This window comes from Trachemys scripta, chromosome 8 (assembly GCF_013100865.1).
Source record: "Trachemys scripta elegans isolate TJP31775 chromosome 8, CAS_Tse_1.0, whole genome shotgun sequence".
Lineage (NCBI taxonomy): Eukaryota > Metazoa > Chordata > Testudines > Emydidae > Trachemys > Trachemys scripta.
The window spans coordinates 98,990,978-99,007,822 of NC_048305.1; the positions used below are offsets into that span (position 1 = coordinate 98,990,978).

The 16,845-nt window shown below is 44.2% G+C and overlaps 1 protein-coding gene across 2 annotated transcripts in view; it reads left to right on the forward strand.

The window, feature by feature from the left end:
* EPS15 (epidermal growth factor receptor pathway substrate 15) overlaps positions 1-16,845 on the forward strand; it is a 112,001-nt gene that overhangs the window by 4,730 nt on the left and 90,426 nt on the right. For both annotated transcript variants that reach the window (XM_034778562.1, XM_034778563.1), the window contains exon 2: positions 14,006-14,047. In XM_034778562.1, coding sequence (XP_034634453.1) covers positions 14,006-14,047 — 42 coding nt within the window. The remainder of the gene's footprint in view (positions 1-14,005; positions 14,048-16,845) is intronic.

Below are 16,845 nucleotides of genomic sequence, written 5' to 3' on the forward strand. Positions count from 1 at the left end.
CCCCCCCCCCCCCCCCCCCGGATTGTGGTCAGTGTAACCGGGAAGTTGGATGTTCCCAAACTGAAACCAGGCTGTTCTCAAATGGTTCTCAAATTTCCCAGCAATTAAATAACCGATTGCATTTTGGTGTCTAACTCAGAGTGACAAGTATGGTCTGTAACTAAAAACCTAAGAGAGGTTGTGGAAAAAATATCAATTTCAGCTGTTAAATATGTAAAGGAAAAAAGCACTGCAAAGTCAGAGTAATTCAGAAATAGTAATAAAATACCTGCAGAGCGCATGGATATATTTCTAATAAGAACACTGTGAATATAGTTTGTTGGAGTGTAAGAGAAATTCTGGAAGGTGTTTTGTTTCTACAGAACTGGTTTACATGTAAACAGCTGACCTACATGCTTGCCTTGCATGCTGAGTCCTTTTTTTGAGGGGCATGAGAAGGAACCTCTCTGTGGATTCAAGTGTGCTCGCTCCCTCACTGCAGCTGACCTGCAGATGAAGTCTTATTGGTTCTTTAGGGCACAATATAAATTTTAATGATCTGGGGGTCTTGAAGGAATAACTTGCAAAGAAAGATCAAAGGTCTAAGTGCAATTCAGAATAAGTTGTACTTTGTTTTGATGACCTGAAGGCATTATGTTTTTAAAACAGTTGCTCTTTATAACAGGTGTACAAATGACTAGTTCAGCAAAACTGTCTTACTCTGCTGTGATAAGGCAAACTTTAGCCATGGCTGTGAGACCCAGGTTTGCCATGATCCATGTTTGTTCTATTTTTATTGTCCCAGTGTACAGTGGTTTATGTATTTTTGTTTTTAAATATACAGACACTCTGTGTGCTTTGTTGTGGGGGAGAGCGCTTATAGATAGATAAGTCTTGTTCTTATTACTTTGCTTGCTTTAAAGATGTGCACAGGTAAAAGTGTGTGTGTGTGTGTGTGAATTTAATGTTGGATTGAGAGTCAAGGTAAGCCCTCCAGTTGCACAACAAAAATGTTATGGATAGTGGCAGTTGCACTAGTTCCAGCAATGTGCTTTAACTTGAAACTCCTGTTTTAGGGACCCGTATGGCCCATTCAATTCTTGGTTTCTCCACTGAAACTAGCAAGATGTGATAATTGTGATGTTGGTGTTAATGATGTGGATGCTAAGAAATGATTTACTGTAAACTCTGGAAGAACGAGTGACAAGGTTTTGCTTTGAATCAATGACTTAGAGGTGAAGCATTCTGTATTCCATATTTAATGCTCAGATCTGTTTAGCTCTCTCTACATACTGTTCCCCACCTTGGGTTTGCCACACGCTTTCCCCCTCCTGCCCATCCCAGAATACCTCACTGCCCAGCGTGCCTCTTTGGTTCACCAAGTGCATGTGGAGAGCACAGCTGGTTAAATGAAGGATAGAGCTGGTTAGGAAATTTCCACTGATTCAGACCTATTGTTCCTTTTTTTTTTTTTTTTTTTTTTTTGCACCTAGTTGGGGAGCTAAGCTATAGATGTCAGAAAACAAAAGTAATTTGATACATCTATCTAGTTTTCTCAAAACTCAAATTAGGGTCATGACAAATAAGGGCAGTAATGTTTTGGTCTAAGCTTTCAGAAGTGACTAGTGTTTTGGGGTACCTCCAATTTTGGGGTAAGTAACCTTAAAGATATTCAGAAAGTTCTGACCTCCTACTCTGAGAATCAGGCCTCTTTAAGGTGTCCTAGGATGGGGACTCAAAGATTACTACTTTTGAAAAGTAGGGCCACTGTTTAACTTAAAGCTTAAACAGTGTCCTATGTATGGTGTCACTCTGGGAATGGGAGGAGAGGAAGAGAGAGAGGAGGAAACTGGAAGTGGGTCGGTACTGGTTATTTAGCTAGACAGAGAAACACAAATGTGTGTGGTGGTGTGGGGAGGGCAACATTTTAAAAAGGAAGCACTTTCAAATGTTTCCTTTGCAGAAGTTAGTAAATATTTTTCTTTTAAACATGACATTGTGCCAATTTTGGAGACTATATTAAATTATGATGTGAAACAAGAGATTTTGTCCTACTTCAAGTGCAAATCTCAGTATAAAATTAAATATGGTGTCACTATTGCATCTATAATTATACATACAGTTTGTGGCATAATGCAGGTCTCTGGATAGTCTTGCTGAGTACAAACCTGGATGTGTAATTATAGAACCCTTGGATACCCTTTACTGTTGGAACACATTAGCAATAGGTTTCATGTTAATATATTTCAACAAACTAGCTATGCCGGGGTGGCTAACCTGAGCCTGAGAAGGAGCCAGAATTTACCAATGTACATTGCCAAAGAGCCACAGTAATGCGTCAGCAGCCCATGCATCAGCTCCACCCCTCCGCCCCCCACCGCTCTCAGCGCCTCCCGTTCACCACCGGCAGCCCGATCAGCGCCTCCCCCTCCATCCCTGCACCAGCTGTTCACATGGCATGCAGGAGGCTCTGGGCGGGAGGAATGAGGGCATGGCAGGCTCAGGGGAGGGGGCGGGAAGGGGTGGCGTGGGGGCAGGGCCTGGGGCAGAGCAGTGAGCACCCCCTGGCACATTGGAAAGTTGGCGCCTGTAGCTCCAGCCCCAGAGTCGGTGCCTCTACAAGGAGCCGCGTATTAACTTCTGAAGAGCCGCATATGGCTCCGGAGCCGCAGGTTGGCCACCCCTGAGCTATGCGGTAATCTGCACCTGCGGTAAAGCGAACCAGTCAACTTCCTTTTTCTGTATAAAACTCAGCCATGTCTCTCATATACCCAATAAATCTGCAGCATGACAAAATTCAGAATTTTGTTTTACTATCTGGCATTAAGACTGTGTGTCGTTTTGGCAAGAGTAAGGGAGAACCCCCGCAGTTCGTCTCTCAGTGAAAGTGCTCTGTGTGCACTGTGGGAAAACTATGCAAATCTCTAAGGTTTCTTCCCCCCACACACACACCATTAGAGGGTAAAATAACCACTTAATGTAGATTGAAACAGGAGAGCAAGTTGCTGCCTCAGCCAAAGAGGAGAGGGAGCAGTTGGCTTTTAGTGAGCAGGAGCTGTGCTCACCAACACCCCCCCTTACTTTAATCCCTGAAAACAATATTGAAACCTTTAGAGTATATTAATATTAAGTAACATTTAGTCCACTTTTTCATTTTAAGTAGGCTTTATAGTCCAGCATTGATTATTGTGGTGGTATGGATGAGGGATTGCATAACAAGAAATCAAAACATGGTTAACTTGCATAAGAGATGAAGAATGTCATTACACTGTCTAAATTCAGTTGTAGAAATGCTCTAGTTCAGGGGTCGGCAACGTTTGGCACGCGGCTCTCCAGGGTAAGCACCCTGGCGGGCCGGGCCAGTTTATTTACCTGCTGACGCGGCAGGTTCAGCCGATTGCGACCCTCCACTCGCCGCGGTTCGCCGTCCCGGGCCAATGGGGGTGGCGGGAAGTGGTGCGGGTGAGGGATGTGCTGGCCGCGGCTTCCCGCCACCCCCATTGGCCCAGGATGGCAAACCGCAGCCAGTGGGGGCTGCGATCGGCCAAACCTGCCGCGTCAGCAGGTAAATAAACTGGCCCGGCCTGCCAGGGTGCTTACCCTGGCGAGCTGCGTGCCAAATGTTGCCGACCCCTGCTCTAGTGCTTCAGTAGGTGTACAGTTGAGTTATAGTGAAGTAGAATGAAAGTTTTTCAAATCTTGTATTGACATTGTTAAGGCTATAGTGAATCTTTGTTTTAAATAAAGATTTCTGGATTGGTTTGATGTTGAGAATTACCTCTGGCCTATAAGATGATTCCACTGTAACTTTTTTTTATCCTTTTGTATTTAGCATAAAAATTAGAGAAATGGGCAGAAAACAGTAAAATGAGACTCTGATTAGAAAAATGCAAGTGAATATATTTAGGAAAAATTAATTCAAGACAGACATGTATGATGGGAACAAGAAAAATAGAAAGCAAAAATATTAAGCTGCCTTTTCCTAAGTCTACATAGGACTAACGAACATTGTGAGGGTGGGGAAAATGGCCTACCCCAGTCTACAATACAGTTCCCGTGTTTCTACCACTGATAGGGCTTCACTGATACAAAAAAAACAAAACAAATTTTTTTTTTTCCTGATGTATTCAAAGTCTCTGAGATGATAGTGGACAGCAAACTAGACATGAGTTGTCTATCATATGACAGCAATGAAAACCAATCCTTCAGATACTTGTACAGGGTTCTCCAGACTTTATCCAAGCCACACATTTAAATATTTGGCCTTTCTTACAAGCACCTGAAGTCTGAAGAATCCTGTACAAATATTTGAATATTATAAGAGTTGCAGGCAAAGTGGAATTATGTAGCATTTTAAAAAGGGGGTCTAACTAGGCTTAATAGGATGAAATTAGGAAGGGAAAATTTTAGGCTGAAAATCAAGAAAAACATCCTGAAGCCGAGCTGTACTTGGCTATGGTATAGGGTAAGGGAAGTGTTGGGAAACATTTTATCTTTAAACACTTCAAACTACAGTGCAAAACAATAGAATAGAGAACTGTCCTACGTTGCCAGAGAGAGAGAGGCTGACCTAATGTTTTTCCCCCCCCTCTCAATTCTATAAACCTCTACAGAGCTGTACTAGAGAAACCCAATAGAGTGTAAATACTCTTTAAAACTGATTTTTTTGGACTTGCAGTTAATTTTGGGTGAGGATTCCTCAGTTTTCATATGTCCTTCACTTGTATCAATGAGCCTGATTAATCAATGCATCACAATGCCTGAACAATCCACCACTGTGGAAAAGATATCTCAAGGGGGAGAGCCACTGAGAGGTTAATTCAGAAGACTAGTATATCAAATCTCTTTCCTGAAGCTTAATATGGAGCCCCATGGAAAGGACAGAAACTGACTGCAGAGCTGGTTCTTTCTTCCACTTTTCTCCTACATCACATAAATGGAGAGCTGGCGCACTCATTGTTCTTTAAGGAATACTACTTTAGTGTTCTGGGTCTCTTTCAGCACTGGGAAAAGTAAGCAGTGTTTGCTCATTTCTAGATTATGTAATCTTGGAATGATGTGGGTCTGGAAGTACTAATATTAATCTGGCATGCCTTCACGTGGAGGCAGAATATAGTATTTCAGTCTCGCATTGAGAGAGATGGAGAAAACTGCAAAATATTAGCTTGTTTGGTTTCTTTTCTTTTTTCATGGGTAGATGGTGTTGGTGTTCCTTTACTTTCTGTTGGACGGAGGCTAAGGGGGAAAAACTGTTTTAATGACTTAAAATACACCCCTATGTAATCGTGGGAGTGATGGTGATGGATTAAAAACATGAAAGGCTATAATGGGCTGATTGACTGAAGCCAGAAAGACACAGAGACAGATGGCTATAAAGCTGGCCTTCGTTTCCTAGGTTAGGACTCTATAAGGACCAGACATTCTCAACGCAAACTGTAATCTTTGCAGGGTAATTACTGGAACAGATGTTAATGTTAAAGTAATTAATTTTTAATCGAATTTACAATAGTATATTTTAATTTTTTATGTACAGTGGGATCTGACTATTCACACTGAAAATGAGTCCACAATTTCCACTCTGCAACTGTATGTGCCAATTCCAGTAAAGCGAAGAAGTGTTACCCGGCAAAATTCCTAACTGGCACTGAAGAATTCAAAATACTCTTTATAATATATTGATGCAAGGAAAAAGCTACAGTACACAGGTCATCTTCTGTTACACTCGCCTTTTTGCTCAGTATTCTTTTATGGGAAAACTATGAAGTCTGTTGCCAGTAAAATGAAACTGTCTTCCAAACTATCCACTTTCACAGGAAATTCCATTTCCTGGGGTTGTACTGATATAATGAAAATGAGCCCCAAAATCAGAAATCTAGAGAGAAATTTTATTGGCTTGTACTATGAGTGTTGAATGAAAAGATTATTTTGAGTTTAAGTGTTTGTAATTCCATGACCTGAACATGCATGTGTTTCCTGTCCAAGACTAACAATGATAGGTTTGGCTGGAATAGTGTTTTGCTGAGCAGAAGGATGACATTGTTTTGTAGTGCATCTAGGTGGGGCAGATTAATGGTCCCTCCCTTGGGGGAGAGGAAGGGGAGATGGGACAGGAAAGACAAATGAAGGCCTGGTCTACACTAGGCGTTTATGTCGAAGTTAGCGCCGTTACATCGAATTAACCCTGCACCCGTCCACACCGCGAAGGTATTTAGTTCGACATAGAGGTCTCTTTAATTCGACTTCTGTACTCCTCCCCGACGAGGGGAGTAGCGCTAAATTCGACATGGCCATGTCGAATTAGGCTAGGTGTGGATGGAAATCGACGTTAATAGCTCCGGGAGCTATCCCACAGTGCACCACTCTGTTGACGCTCTGGACAGCAGTACGAGCTCGGATGCTCTGACCAGCCACACAGGAAAAGCCCCGGGAAAATTTGAATTTGAATTCCTTTTCCTGTCTGGCCAGTTTGAATCTCATTTCCTGTCTGGACATCGTGGCGAGCTCAGCAGCACTGGCAACGATGCAGAGCTCTCCAGCACTGATGGCAGTGCAAGCTCAGAATAGAAAGAGGGCCCCAGCATGGACTGATCGGGAAGTCTTGGATCTCATCGCTGTGTGGGGCGATGAGTCCGTGCTTTCCGAGCTGCGATCCAAAAGACGGAATGCAAAGATCTATGAGAAGATCTCTAAAGACATGGCAGAGAGAGGATACAGCCGGGATGTAACGCAGTGCCGCGTGAAAATCAAGGAGCTGAGGCAAGGCTACCAGAAGACCAAAGAGGCAAACGGACGCTCCGGATCCCATCCCCAGACATCCCGTTTCTACGAGGCACTGCATTCCATCCTCGGTGCGGCCGCCACCACTACCCCACCACTGACTGTGGACTCTGAGGATGGGATAGTGTCCACGGCCGGATCCTCGGACATGTTAGCGGACGGGGAAGATGAGGAAGGAGATGAGGAGGACAAGGCAGTCGACAGCGCTCACAACGCTGATTTCCCCGACAGCCAGGATCTCTTCATCACCCTTACAGAGATCCCCTACCAACCCTCCCCAGCCGTTACCCCGGACACAGAATCTGGTGAAGGATCATCCAGTAAGTGTTGTAAACATCTAAACATTTATTTGTAACAGAACATGATTATTAACAATGTAAAAAATGGGTTTCTCATGATTACTTTGAATAACTTAACGGTTCAGTCATGGGCAGTGCAAGTATTTCAAAAAAATCTAGCAATGTCCGGTTTTGCATGATTGTCCTGCCCAAGCCGCTCTACTGTGTAGTCCCTGCTACTGCAGCTACAGTAAGATGCGGTCTATATGTCCGGGGATGGAGCAGAAATCCTCCTGGGACATCTCAAGGAAGCTCTCCTGCAGGTAATTTGAAATCCGCTGCATTAGGTTCTTGGGGAGAGCGGCCTTATTGGGTCCTCCGTAGTAGGACACGTTGCCGCGCCACGAGACTAGCAAGTACTCCGGAATCATTGCTTGGCACAGCATGGCGGCATACGGCCCTGGTCTTTGGAGGCTTTCCCGGAGCATTCTCTGTCTGTCGCTCTCAGAGATCCTCATGAGGGTGATGTCGCTCATGAAGACCTGCTTTGAATGAGGTAGGGGAATGTTATTAGTGTTGGCTGGTTTGCAGCCACGCGGTGGAGGCGGGAAAGGGTCAGCCGAAAGGGATCGTTCCCGGGGACAGCCGCGAGGGTGTGGGACAGGAGCAAACTTCCTGCTTGCCGGATTGCTGGCAGCAGGGACCGACATTGATTTCAATGTGAAATGAGGCCATTGCTAATATTAAAGTTTTAAGCTGCCACGAATCTACGGCTTACCATGTCTGCCTGCAACAGAAATTCCGTTGTCCTGACAGGGTTCTCAAAAGTGCTCTGCAAAACCACAGACAGTGAATGCGAAGGCCGAGAATTCGACCTTGTGCTGAGTGCGCATGTGATAGGTGCTGTGCATGGTCCTGTTCACAGAGAAAGACTATGTTCTTTGTTCACAACTACATTTATCTTTCTGAGGAATTCACTCCCTTTTTCCCATTCCCACAGCCCCATCTGCGACTGTCTCACAACCTAGCCTGTCATCACACTCCCAGAGGCTAGGGAGGATTAGGCATAAGAAGAAGAGGACACGGGAGGACATGTTCTCCGAGCTTATAGCCTGCTCCAGAGCACAGGCAGCACAGCAGACCCAGTGGCGGGAGAACTTGTCCCAAATGCACGAAGCCAACATGGATCGGGAGGAGAGGTGGCGTCAGGAAGACCAGCAGGCGACTCAAACCCTGCTTGGACTACTGAGGGAGCAAACGGACACGCTCCGGCGCCTTGTGGATGTTCTGCAGGAACGGAGGCAGGAGGACAGAGCCCCGCTGCAGTCCATCTCTAACCGCCCTCCCCCGCCACCAAGTCCCATACTCCCCTCACCCAAAGTGCACAGAAGGAGAGGCGGCAGAGTCCCTGCTAACTCTCACTGCACCCCTGCAGAGAGCTCGAGCAGCAGAAGGCTCTCAGTCCCCAAAGTTTGACAAGTTCTTTCCTTCCCGCCTGACACAAGCCCCCGTCCAAGTTTCACTTCCCAGTCCCCTGTGTAGTTGTTAATAAAAAATATGTTTCTGTTAACTACTGTTTCCATCATGTTCTTTTGGAGGAGGGGGGGAAAGGGGGTTGGTAATTGGACAGGACAGTCACCTTTGGCAGGGTACATAGTCGGGGGCAGGCACAGCAGCAGGGCACATACATAGTGCAGTGATGCAGTGACTACTTACCCTGGTTAGTCTGGGAGGTTCTTTTCATGTTATGTGGTGGGAGGTGGGTTGCTCTGTGACTTTGTGGCACGGGAGGGCAGTTAGAGATCTGAAGCGGCGGTCCTTAGGCAGGATCACAGAGCCACACAGCAGGGGATCTGTAAGCGTCCCCCCCCGCCACAAAGTCACATAGTACCCCCATACACACAGTCCCTATCAGGAGGGGTGACAGGCTCCGTTGAAAGAACCATCCCACCGCACCGGAGCCTGTCAGTCCTTCAGTTTAGAAGCTGCATTCGCGCGACTACACTACACCCGCTCCGCACCACAGTCTGCGTCCCAGTTTTAAAAAATTCCCGCGAAAACAGTATTACAGAAAACGGTGTGCTTTAACAAAGTAGAACTATTTTTATTTTGAAACGTGTGTTGGAAGTGGGGTGAAGGCTTCTCTGTACACAAAATTAGAAAGTCACAGGTTACCCTGCTCACTCAGGAACTTTGCTTTCAAAGCCTCCCGGATGCACAGCGCTTCCCGCTGGTCTCTTCTAATCGCCCGGCTGTCTGGCTGTGAGTAATCAGCAGCCAGGCTAATTTCCTCAACCTCCCACCCCGCCATAAAGGTCTCCCCCTTGCTCTCACAGAGATTGTGGAGCACACAGCAAGCTGCTATAACAATGGGGATATTGGTTTCGCTGAGATCACAGCGAGTCATCAAGCTTCTCCATCTCCCCTTGAGACGTCCAAAAGCACACTCCACCACCATTCTGCACTTGCTCAGCCGGTAGTTGAAGAGTTCTTTTTCAGTGTCCAGGGCACCTGTATAGGGCTTCATGAGCCAGGGCATTAGCGGGTAGGCTGGGTCCCCGAGGATGACTATAGGCATCTGCACATCCCCAACAGTTATTTTGTGGTCCGGGAAGTAAATACCTTGCTGCAGCCGTCTAAACAGACCAGAGTTCCTGAAAACACGAGCGTCATGAACCTTGCCCGGCCATCCCACGTAGATGTTGGTAAAACGTCCCCTGTGGTCCACCAGTGCTTGCAGCACCATGGAAAAGTAGCCCTTTCTGTTAATGTACTGGCTGGCCTGGTGGTCCGGTGCCAGGATAGGGATGTGAGTTCCATCTATGGCCCCACCGCAGTTTGGGAATCCCATCGCTGCGAAGCCATCTATGATCGCCTCCACGTTTCCCAGGGTCACTACCTTTGGCAGCAGTACATCAACGATTGCCTTGGCTACTTGCATCACAACAACCCCCACGGTAGATTTGCCCACCCCAAACTGGCTCGCGACTGACCGGTAGCTGTCAGGCGTTGCAAGCTTCCAGAGGGCTATGGCCACTCGCTTATGGACAGTCAGGGCTGGTCGCATCCGGGTGTCATTGCGCTTCAGGGCAGGGGACAGCAACTCACAAAGTTCAAGGAAAGTTCCCTTCCGCATGCGGAAGTTTCGCAGCCACTGTGATTCATCCCAGACCTGCAGCACTATGCGGTCCCACCACTCAGTGCTTGTTTCCCGTGCCCAGAATCGCCGTTCCACGGCATCAACATGACCCATTGCCACCGTGATGTCCTCGGCGCTGGGTCCCCTGCTTTCTGAGAGGTCTGTGCTACTCTCACACTTCAGGCCATCACCGCGTTGACGTAGCCTCCTCGCCTGACTTTTCTGCATCTGCCTCAGGGCAACCTGTATGATAAGCTGCGAGGCGTTGAGAGCGGCCACAACTGCAGCGATGGTTGCAGCGGGCTCCATGCTCACAGTGCTGTGGCGTCCGCGCTGTCAATGACTTGAAAAGTGCGCGAAATGATTTCCCGCCGGCGCTTTCAGGGAGGGAGGGAGGGCGGGAGTGAGTGATGGATGGATGACGACAGTTACCCAAAAGCACCCTCGACACATTTTTTTACCCAGAAGGCATTGGTGGCTCGACCCAGAATTCCAATGGGCAGCGGGGACTGCGGGAACTGTGGGATAGCTGCCCACAGTGCACCGCTTCCAATGTCGACGCTTTCCCCGTTAGTGTGGACTCACAAAGTCGAATTACTGTCCTTAGTGTGGACACACACGTTCGACTTTGCAATATCGATTCCAAATATTCGATTTAAGTAAAATCGAACTACTCTCGTAGTGTAGACAAGGCCGAAGACTTGATGCCTTAAAACACTCAGTTTTGTGGTTTTTATTTCTTCTTTGCACTCGCTAGATAGTTTTGTTCCAGAATTTTGTTTGTAATTTTAATTTGGTTGTATTTGCAAACTATTTTAGGGTTCCTGTGGATTTGACCCGAATGAGATATTAAGATGGGACATGTCTATATTATAAAATGTTTAGTTGAAGCAACACAAATGTAGCCACCCAGATTTTAGGCTTACTCATTGACAATGGCGTATTTCAAACCTTTACAGGCAACATTTTAAGCTGTCCGTTTGAAACTAGGTGTCTTTGACTGGAAAATATCATATATGGACTACAAGTATAACACCACATTTTTTAGCTGCAGCCAGCAAGAAAGATCCAATTTAGCTGTGATCAGTGTGGAATACTGAAAACTTTGTACGTTAATAGAGAATATAGTACTAACCTCTCTAGTCTGTCATGCTGACCAATATTGTCTCATTGTTTACCTGTTCTCGCCATCTGTCTGTTTCTTGTTTTGTACTTGCATTGTAATTCCCTTGAGGCAGGGACTGTGTTTTGTACAACATGTAACAGTGGGATCCTGCTCTATGACTAGGGCTCCTAGGTGCTACAGTAATAAAAATAATACACTTTTGTAAACATTTTCAAATCTCCCAGCAGTGAAGTTCTCTGAGCATTAGTGCAGAAGTAAACTAGGCAAGCCCTCATCAAGCTGATACAATTAACAGTTTATAAATTGCTTGAACACGGTGTCCCTTGTTAGATATTTGCTAGCAGATTAAGCGGGAAAAGAAATTCATAGTAAATAACATCCGTGATCTAACAACACCAATGTTCTAAAAACATTTCTTAAAGAAGTCAGTCTAGCAACATCCTTCTGTACGTATTGTCTTACATTTCCGGAGTCAGTTTAAAAGTGACTCAAGGAATCTAACTTAAATCCTAATGGGGCACCTGGCCATAAAAAGATCTGAGGTAGCAGGATACTGGGTGACAACTCTGACTATTGCTGCCAACACCTTCAATCCAAACCCAGTGGTCTGAATTCAACTCTTGCTACAAATAGTTGGGTTACGGGGGGAGAGGGGAATACACCTCTACCCCGATATAACACGAATTCTGATATAACACAGTAAAGCAGTGCTCTGGGGGTGGGGCTGCGCACTCCAGCGGATCAAAGCAAGTTCGATATAACGTGGTTTCACCTATAACGCAGTAAGATTTTTTTTTTTTTTTTGGCTCCTGAGGACAGCGTTATATCGAGGTAGAGGTGTATTCAAATGTTAATGTGTCACTAAATAAGCATACTTTCCAAATAGTTTACTTAGTAACTCAATCATTTTTATTTAAATAGAAATAAACAACTGGAGAACACTATGTTTTGATTCTTGAGCCTCACTTTCTGGGACATCATAGTTGGTCCCCAATAGTTGGATTTCTGAACAAGGAAACTTCCTCCAGTCATCTGTTTCTACTGTGGTCAGGAAAAGTGGACTTTAATAAACAGCAGTGCACCAAATAGATCCTTTACTCTTTTAATCAATTTCTCCTTACAATGGAAACAACCCCGCAAGGCCCCAAATATTGGCTAACCACTGGGACAAAGAGGCTACAGTATAAAGTGTTACTACAAGAGAAATAGATTTACACTTATAATGCCCATCTTAGTAGTAGTAGTAGTAAAATATTTCCTACAATTGCTTACGTATTTTTGTCAGTGTCCAAATTGTATGCAAGTTTACAAGACTTTTAAATCTGAAATTAGAAATACATGCTATAATTATAAACACTTTGGGTCAAGTCCCACTCACATATGCACATGTTTGAGGTTGCAAGATTAGTCATGTATTTGCATTGTACATGGAATGAATAGTATTTCTGGTTTGTAGTTAGAGGAAATGGTTTTCTGCTTTCTTACTGATTTGTGTAGGTGCTAGATTTACAGTGTTGTCAGCACTCCCAATTAAGGATAGTAAATATAACCCATTATCCATTTGTTGATAATACTAGTCGTACACCTTACAAAAATGTGCTCGATCAGCATGTCTTAGGGTATGTCTATACAGCAACTAGATACCTGCAGCTGGCCAATGCCAGCTAAGTTGGGCTTGCAGGGCTCAGGCTACGGGGCTGTTTTACTGCTGTGTAGACTTTTGGGCTTGGGGTGAAGCCTGGACTCTAGTGCCCTGGGAGGCGGGAGGGTCCCAGAGCTTGGGCTGCAGCCTGAGCCCGAAAGTCTACACAGCAATGAAACAGCCCCGTAGCCCAAGTCCCTTGAGCCAAAGTCAGCTGGCACGGGACAGCTGCTGGTATCTAGTTTCTGTGTAGACATACCTTTCAGGGCATAAACATCTAATAAAACCTACAGTTTTGTTTCTTCCTTCAGGATAAAGGAAGGGCAGTCCCCAAAACATAATAGCCCTCTCTGGCCTCCCCAACATTTCTCAGACAAACACATAGAAAAAGAGATCTGCTTTGCCCCAGAGTCAAAAGTCTCACGACTCAGACTTCCTTGGTTTAGTAGGGGAAGTGAATTGAAGGCCTTTTCCTGAGTATAACATTTTATGGTTTGTCTTCATTGTGAAGTTAGCTCAGGCCTGCCTAGTACAGGGTGGAGCATTCCCACTGTAAAACCCTGTCTGTGCCAGACCTGTGTAAATTATGCCCACAATGGTGCTGTACCAACTTGTGTGCTGGGCTAGATTTCTGTTGGGATATCCTGTGGTTCTTAGTGGCGCATTTAAACTGCGCTACCCTATGAACTCTGTCTCTCTCATCTAGCGTGGAGCTGGTGTCTGTTAACTTCCAAGTGGGGTGACTTATTAATGCAGACAGTTCTGAAAGTGAAAACCAATAGCATTTAGTATCAAGAACTTTTAAAGAGAATGTTAAGGAATTCAGTCTGCAAATCATAAAGTGATTCATAGTGCATCTGACTTCTTTGCTTCGTATTCTGAGACCAATGCAGCTACAACAGAAGTGTAAACAATCTTATAAGTTGACAGAAAAAGCCAGTTTAAGACCTGTATAAAATGTCTAGTTTTCCATGTTAAATTATGCAACTTTGATCATATAAAGTAACTTAAACTGATAAAATTATGCATATTAATCATATAATCTTATGCATCTTTCTTCATAGCTATCCAGTGCAAATCCTGTGTATGAGAAGTACTATCGACAGGTAGGAGTTTTTATTCTCTTGCTCTAAATTTCTAGTTCAGTTTAAAAACTTCTCTTGTTGCCATATTCCTTTTAGAGATGAAGACTGAATATTTTTATCAGACTGTGTAGGGTGGGTTCAGTACTGTGTAACACTGCAGCCTTAAACTACTTTGTTAAAATGGTAAAGACCATGGGGCAGATCACACTTAAGGGCCCAGATCCTAAACTGGTTTGACAGATTTTTTTTTTTTTTTAATATTGTGATAGTGCCCTCAGTAATTTTTACATTGGTGTAGCTACGTGTCTGGGGAGTGTGAAAAATCTGTATCCCTGAGAAACCTACCTATACCGAGCTAACCCCTGATCTAGACAGTTCTAGGTTGATGAAAGAATTCTTCTATCAACCTAGCTATCGCCTCTCTGGGAGGTAGATTACCTACATGGATGGGAGAATCCCTCAGATCGGTGTAGGTAGTGTCTGTACTGAAGAGCTTCAGTGGTGTAGCTGCACTGCTGTAGCATTTTAAGTGTAGAAATACCCTAAGTAAACTCTCTAGGTTGAACTTGTTAAATGTTATAGTTTAATAGCCTGCTACTGATGTGTTTCTCTATTTACCTGAGACATTTTTTCCTCTTCATCTGGGATATGTCCTTGCAAATCAACCTGAAATGAAGTTGGGTTATTAACTGCCAAGTTGATAGCTTTTAAAAATGGGGACAATTTGGTTTGTTTAATTGTGTTTTGATATGAGTGCATTAGCGGTTAAGATAAATTGTTGCCATCATCTGGCAGACCTACTACAGACCTCCTATTAAGAAACTCAGTCCTGAGTATGCTCCAGTTGCTGAGAGGAGGGCAAGAGCTGATTGATTCCTACTAAGGTGCTCTTTGGACCTTGCTTAGGGACTCAGTTTCTTCTATTAGCCTCTGATTAGTAAGTATCTGATAAATTTCAAATGAAGTCCCCTTATCAGCAGGAAAGGGGCAGCTTTCTATATTTTTCTGCTCCCCGCCTTCCTCCCCCTTGGGTTGGGAGATGGGTCTCCACTACTTTACTTTTCCCCCAGACTCTGTTTTGGATCCAGTAGTCAGAGGTTCTCCATTTAAAGGAGAAGAGATCCACCACCTTGACGGGAGCAAGGATGGACCCTGACGTCAACTTTAAGGAGATGAGGATCATATCTTTGTCATAGTTGAGTCATACTCCCCTTGTCGGTCCTGTATTGAGGGACAAATCCAATGCGTGTACATCTATATGAATTGTCATGTTACTTAGGAGAATTTGATGTTACTTGCAAGAATCCAATGTCATGGAAGGCATGAGATCCTAAGCAAGACAAGAATCATTGTCTGCATGTGTTACATTGACCTGGGAAACTTACGTTGATTTTACCACCAAGCCCAACAACAGCTCAAGCAAGAATCTGAGAAGTGGGTTTCCTAGTTTTTATCCTAAGGCTTGGAGATCAGGTGGACATGCTTGAATGGATCTCCCTCTGAAGTGGGGACAACATAACATTTGAGGCCAGATGCAAACAGCATGATTATGCTCTCTTCTCAGTTTTTAAACTTAGGCTATACTGAATAACCTGACTGACAGACTGTCTCCAGTACAGTCAGCTGATGTACTTAGACTGTGCTGTTAAATGCTATCAAGATTGAATGCTTTATTTGTAAGCTCATGGATGATGAATTTCTTAATGATTCGTCACATGTTCAGAAGCACGAACTGAGATTTTGGGAAACTGCCTAATGTCCTGGACTTCAGCGACAGCTCTTCAGATGGAGCCAGAGGAGCATATGTTAAGAATATTGTTAGTCTTTTGCCTAATGTGAAAGAGTTGCTGCAGATTCTACCCTCTCCTCTTCCACCCCGTTCTTGAGATTCGTGCAGAGCAACAAATCAAACTACCGCATATTCCCTGTGAGAGCTGTGCGCGCGCGCACCCCTCCCCCTTATAATTCCTGGTTGAGTCACCCATGCATGTCTGATCAGACTTAACTACAGCATCTTTGGCATGATGTGGTTGGGTAGAGCATCAGCCCCTACTCATAGATTTTCTCGCAAGTCAGAGACAGGAAAGGGGAACCTTCAAATGTGACATCACTGTCAGGTAGGTTGCTGTGCTGGCACACCTGCTTACTGGCTCGGTCCAACAGGTTTTTATGTCATTGTCACCAAGAATAATGGTGGAATGCATTTACTTGAAAGATTTAGTTGCATTTGACATTATTTTCTGAACTCAGTTTGTAGGGTTGATTTGAGCATTGCTTTTTTTTCTTTTTTTAAAGTGATGTCTAGAATTCCCCAATCCTCATTTGTCTTTTTCATTTGGTGCTGATAGTGTATTCTTTATCCTTACACATCATAGTAGCAGTAGTTGAGAGGACTCAGCTGAGTTGAAAACAAGGTCATCATTTATTTTTGCTCAAACATTTAATACTATCAGAGGAAAGCTTCAGGAAAAAAGATTTCATCCTATATAGCATATGTTGTGAAATTAATATGGTCTATAACCTTGGTTCAGTAATAGTATGGAGGTTACCTAATTTCATAATATTAGATCTAAGGTATTTTTCAAGAGTATATAACTGAAATCAGTTAAAATAATTTTCTAGGGTGTTTTTTGTTTTTGTTCTCCTGCTCACCCCCCTTTTTAAAAAAAAGGCTTTTCTGCATTCTGGCTTTGATCAGTGTATCCTCTAAAAATACAGTTATCTGACTTCTTTTCTCTTAATTCAATTTGTGTAAATATATTTTAAGCATTACTTACAAAAGATTAATTACATTGATACAGATCTATAGAGATCCAACA